The 6,000-nt window shown below is 50.5% G+C and overlaps 1 protein-coding gene across 2 annotated transcripts in view; it reads right to left on the bottom strand.

Moving 5' to 3' along the window:
• Positions 1-3,498: 3,498 nt before the first annotated feature.
• Positions 3,499-6,000, bottom strand: part of LOC147672094 (E3 ubiquitin-protein ligase TRIM11-like) — a 408,949-nt gene continuing 406,447 nt past the window's right edge. For both annotated transcript variants that reach the window (XM_086948040.1, XM_086948039.1), the window contains one exon: positions 3,499-4,030. In XM_086948040.1, the coding sequence (XP_086804166.1) occupies positions 3,501-4,030 (530 nt within the window). In that variant the 3' untranslated portion in view covers positions 3,499-3,500. The remainder of the gene's footprint in view (positions 4,031-6,000) is intronic.

Below are 6,000 nucleotides of genomic sequence, written 5' to 3'. Positions count from 1 at the left end.
GTCATCAGTGCCTGGTTGAAGTAAGCATTGGCAGTATGTAGTCAGCAGGGCCTGGATTCAGCAGTGCCTGGTTGGATTCATCATTGGCAATATGTAGTCAGCAGTTCCTGGTTGGAGTCAGCATTGGCAGTATGTACTCAGCAGTGCCTGGTTGGCTTCATCATTGGCAGATTGTAGTCAGCAGTGCCTGGAGTCAGCATTGGCAGTATGTAGTCAACAGTGCCTGGTTTGAATCAGCATTGGCAATATGTAGTCAGCAGTGCCTGGTTGGAGCCAGCATTGGCAGTATGTAGTCAGCAGTGCCTGGAGTCAGCATTGGCAGTACGTAGTCAGCAGTACCTGTGCCCATAGTCGTGAGCCCCTGGGCTTCAAGTCATCATCATCTGTATTGAGTCCGGGGTGATTGTGGTTGGAGTCAGGGTTGTCTTTAATTAAGGCAGCAGTGCCCGTACTGGACCGAGTGACGCCTATGTTTGGAATCAGGAATACCTGTAATTCAGTTAGCAGTGCCTGTGCGTGGAGTGAATGTTAATTGTTACTGATTCAGCAGTGCCTGTGCTTTGAGAAATTATTCTTTATAATTGAGTGAGCAGTGAATGTGACTGAGTCACCAATTCCTGTGTCTGGAGTCAGCAGTGCTTTGCTTGAAGTCAGCGTGCCTGGAAGCCAGAGTTGCCGTTACAGGAGACAGTGTGTTGAGTCAGCAGTGCCTGTGCTTGGACTTTGCGGAGTCTTTGGCTGGAATGTGTGTACTGGAATCAGAGGAGCTTGGAGTGAGAAAGGGTTTGTTTGAAGTCAGCAGTGCCTCTGTCTGGATGAAGACAGCCTTTGATTGGGGTCTGCATTATTTGTGATTGAATGAGCAGTGCTTGTTCGTGGAGTATGAAGATATGCTTAGTGCTCAGTAGAGCAAGCGCTTGGTGTCAGTGTTAGCTGCAATGGAGTTTACAGTGCCTGTGAATAGAATCAGCAGTGCCTGTCATGAGTCAGCAGTTTCTGTGTCTGTGTTTAAAGTCAGGAGTACCTGCAATAAGAGTCTGTAGTGCCTGTGCCTGGAGCAAAGGTTAGCTGTAACTGGGTGAGCAGTGCCTGTTCATGGATTAGGCTGGGACTGTGTTTTCATCAAAAGTGATTGTGCCCCTGGGCTTGGAGTCAACATTATCTGTAATGAGTCTGGAGTGGTTGTGTTTGGAGTCAGCAGTGCCTGTGGTCTGAATCAGAATTACCTGTAATTCAGTGAGCAGTTCTTGTCTCTGGAGTGAGAATGAAGTGTACTGGAGTTATGAGTGCATATATATTTAGATTAAAGATAATGTATTTATAATTTAGTGAGTAGTGCCTGTGCCTGGAGTCCGCAGTGCCTGTGGAACCCAGTAGTGCCTGTGTTTGGAATCAATGTTGGCTATAATTGAGTCAGCAGTGCCTGTGTTTGAATTCAGGAAAGCCTGTAGTGCTCATGCTGAAGACTGGAGTGCCTGTCACTGGAGTTACCAGTACCTTTGTTTGGAAATAGATTATCTGTAATTGAGTGTGCAGTGCCTGTTTGTAGATTAAGCAGTGACAGTATTTCACATCAGTAGTGTCCATGTTTAGCAGTGAGTGTATTGCCAGTCAGCATTATCTGTAATGAGTCTTGAGTGACTGTTCTTGGAGTGTTCAGTGCCTGTGATTTGAAAGAGAACTGGCTGGGCTTGGAGTCAAGTGCCATTGCGTGGAATCAGTAGTGCCTGTGTATTGAGTTAGCAGTGCCTGTATTTGGAGTCAGGGTGATCTGTAACTGAGGCAGCAGTGCCTGTGCCTGGGAGTCAGTACTAGATGCACTGGAGACAGTGGTGTTCTGTGGTTGGTGTAAGAATTATCTATAATCATGTGAGAAGTGCCTGTTCTTGGAATCTGTACGGACTCTGACTTGAGGGTTAGCTGAAACTGCGCCACCAGTGCATGTGTTTGGAAACAGCAGCATATGTAATTTAATTCAGCAGTGCCTGTGGTTGAGGCCAGTAGTGCCTGCATCAGCAGTGCCTCTGGTTGAGGCCAGTAGTGCCTGTATCAACAGTGCCTGTGGTTGAGGCTAGTATGTCCTGTATCAGCAGTGCCTGTGGTTGAGGCCAGTAGCGCTTGTATCAGCAGTGCCTGTGGTTGAGGCCAGTAGTGCCTATATCAGCAGTGCCTGTGCTTGAGGCCAGTAGTGCCGGTATCAGTAGTGCCTATTTTGAATGAGCAGTGCCTGAGACTGAAGACAATAGTTCCTCTTTTGAATCATATGTTTCTTGCATCAGCCTTGCCTGGTTGGAATCAACATTAGCAGTGCTGTAGTCAGCAGTGCCTGTGGAGTGACTGTGATTGGAGTCAGCAGTGCCTGTGGAGTGACTGTGATTGAAGTCAGCAGTGTCATTTGCTTGGAGTTCAGGTTACCTGTAATTAAGTGAACAGTGTCTGTTTGCGAAGTAATCTTTAACAGTGCTTATATCAGCAGAGCATGTGCTTCCGGTCAGTAGTGCCTAGTCAATGAATAGATAGTGCCTGTGACAGCAGTCACGAGTGCCAATGACTGGCATGAGTGCCTGTGATTTGAGCCAGCGTACTGTGTGAGCAGTGCCTGTTTGTGGAATAAGTTATGACAGTGTTTTACATTAATAATCATGTGTTTGGAGTCAGCAGTGCCTGTGCATTGAATAAGCAGTGCCAGTGACTGGAATCACCAGTGCCCACTTTGAATCAGCAGTGCCTGTGCCTGGAGTTAGGTTGCTTGGATTCAGAAATGCGTGGAGTTAGCAGTGCATATGGCTGGATTTGTGAGTGCCCGTGACAGGAGTCTGTTACACCCGGGCCCGGAGTTAGGGTTATCTGTATTTCAGTGAGTAGTGCCAGTTTTTGGAGTATGTAGTGACAGCAGTGTCTGTTTAGTTAGCAGTGCTTGAATTTGAAGTTAGGGTTATCTGTAACTGAACCAGCAGTGCCTGTGCCTGGAGTCAGGAGTGTCTGTGTCTGGAGCTATCATTATTGTTAATGAGACATGAGTGCCTGTGACTAGACTGAGGAGTGCCTATGAATGGAGTAAGGTGTGCCTGTGTTTGGAGTCTGTACTGCCTGTATTTGGGTTCAGTGTTATATAAAATGGAGCCGCCTTTGTCACTACCCAGCAGTGCCTGTGGTAACAGTGCCTGTATTTGGAGTCTGGTGTGCTCGTGGAGTCGGTGCTGAATGTTAAATACATGACAAATCAGGAGCAGAAGGGGTTAAATCTGAGCTGGGAGATGGAAGGTCACTGCCCCTCCCCCACACAGGAGTCACATCCCCTCCCCCACATAGGAGTCACTGCCCCTCCCCCACGTGAGCTGGCGCTCCTTCCCCACAAGAGCCACAGCCCCTCCCCCACATGAGTCACAGCCCCTCCCCCACAGGACTCCAGCAAGGGGTGCCCCACCCCCAGGGACCTCTAAGGGTAGTGCAGGGGAGCATGAATGCCATCTTCAAGGGAAGGGGGGGGGGTGCAGCTCCTACACCAGCCTCAGCTCTGCTCCCCAGTAGAGACAGAAGATCGGGAAGAGCCTGTGTGTGAAGGGGGACCGGGGGAAAGTGTAGAGAAGCTCCAATGAGTCTGCATTGTACAGGGACAGCCGCCCCCCCTCGTAGTCAAGATACACCCCCAGCTTCAGGGGCCTCTCACGAGGGGACAGAGGGGCCGGAGCGGAGGTGAGAGCCCTGTACTGACCCTTCCCCTTCCCCTTCCCCTTCCCCTTCACAGCCCAGATTCCCCTCTCAGGGGACCATGTGACCCCTCCCTTCCTCTCCACAGACTCTGCTGCGACCCCCACAGTCCATCCCAGCCCCTCCTGCAGCAGCTGCACCTCCCAGTAATGTCTGCCGGAGGTGAACCCCTCGCTCCCCAGCACACAGGGCCAGGAGGAGGTGAATCTCTTGGGGGTGTCTGGCAGGCGCTGCCGCGTGTCTGTCCTTCTCACATGTCTCCCGCCGTCAGACAGGAGGAGCCAAGGATGCGCTGTGTCTGGATCCAGAGTCACCGTCACTGCAGAGAAGAAATTCAGAATTAGAGATTTAAGCTGCCGCACAGAGGACCAATCACGAAGAACCACACTGCACTTTACACTGCTTTAGACAATACCTACGGGAAAGAAGCACAATGTACTATAAAATACACCGCACTATACTTCAGTTACCTGGATGTACACACTGTACTGCACTAGACAGTACCTATCCTAAAAGGGCCTACTGCACTACACTGCACAATACACTGCACTATACGGCAACTACATTCTGTTAAGTAGGCTGCGAGAGATTGGTGTCGGAGGCTTAGCCTTGAAATGGATCCAGAGTTATCTCTCTGAACCTAATCTGTTCCGCTCAATGCCTATGTGCCATCTACAACAGCAGCTGCAGTGGACAAGGGGGTACCACAGGACTCTATCTGAGTCCTACGTTATTCAATCTTTATATTGCCCCCTTGGCCTCAATCATCAGAAACAGTGGGTTCAAAATGATATCCTACGCTGATGATACGCAGCTGATTGTACATATAGAGAAGGATCCAGCCGAAACGAAAGTTACCATTTTAAAGTGCATGATCAATATAGAAGATTGGATAAAGAGGAACTTTTTACAACTAAATTCCTCAAAAACAGAGATTCTCCTGTTTGGCAAGGCTGTGGACCTGTGGTCCTCAGACTGGTGGCCTTCAGAATTGGGAGAGGCCCCCTCCCCAAGAAGTTGGGCGAAGACTCTTGGGATAAAGATTGATACTCAGCTTTCAATGGAGGAGCAGGTGAAGACGCTTGCAGGCTCCTGCTTCGGGACCATTCGGATGTTGAGAAAGATCTTCCCATGTATCCCACTCAGCGCCAGGAAGACTCTTGTTCAGGCACTATTAATTAGTCGCCTTGACTATGGTAATTCCTTGCTGGTAGGAATTAGGGAGGACCTATTATCCAAACTACAATCGTGCAAAATACATCTGCCTGTCTTGCCCTTGATAAACCATACACACAATAAGGAGCACAGAGGGAAAGACAGAACCCTAGTCGCCCTCCACTCATATAGTCATACAAACAACAATGACCGGGTCCCCATGGGCAATATCATGTAATTTCAAACGTGTATGTCGTATTGCAACTTTTACAATTATCTCCCCTTTATTGTAAGCAATTGGGGTAGAGAGTACACCGTTTACAAGCCAGTTTAAAAAGCCTCCATCCCATCTACGACAGTCTGAATAAATGGACGACACAATAATGTGAAACTACTTTGAAAAAAATGTGAAAAGGCGAGATGGCCCCTCACGGGCGCACCACCATCGGGATATCTGGTCGGTGTTGGACTGGGCCTCGTGGCGTGGTCCTCGCTGCTCTCCGCAGCTCCAGATCTACGGGTGGAACTGATTCCCGTCCACCCGGAACTGTACCTGACACTCCTACCCCGGACCTGGACGATCCCCAGACCGCGTGCCTGCACCCGTGCACGTGACCATCAGACTCCATGTTGGCCACCCCGGCCGGCCGGCCGCCTTCTTCCCTTTCGGCAGCCCCTGGCCACTCCTAGCTACAGTCAAGCATGCGCATCCGACGCACCCAGATCCGCCCGGGGGGTGAACGACTCCCCAAGTACCCGAAACCAAGACCTCCATCACACCTCCGGCCACTTCCGAGGAACTGGTTTCCCTCCCACCTTTGAACTATCCCTGGGGGCTGGTTTCGATCGCACCTTGGACCTCCTAGCGAGCTGGCTCCAGGCCTGATGGGCATCTGGGATTCCCTGGACGCATGGTCCAAAGCATCAAAGACCCAACCGCCCAGACAGTCGGGCGCCTGGCCCTCGGACCTCCGGCCTCCTGCCTCTGAGGGTCCGGACATCAAAGGACTCCCGTACTATAAGACAGCCGGCCTCCCATCTAGTCGGCAGTTGTGTCTTGGACAAGGACGCCATGCTGACCTGATCGCGGCTGACTTTGAGGAGAACAGACTCTGACCCACCGAGCCCTGCTGA

Source organism: Lissotriton vulgaris, unplaced genomic scaffold, assembly GCF_964263255.1.
Source record: "Lissotriton vulgaris unplaced genomic scaffold, aLisVul1.2 SCAFFOLD_744, whole genome shotgun sequence".
In the NCBI taxonomy this organism is placed as follows: Eukaryota; Metazoa; Chordata; class Amphibia; order Caudata; family Salamandridae; genus Lissotriton; species Lissotriton vulgaris.
The sequence above is the reverse complement of the archived record's forward strand: the minus strand, read 5'-3'. Positions and strand labels throughout refer to the sequence as shown.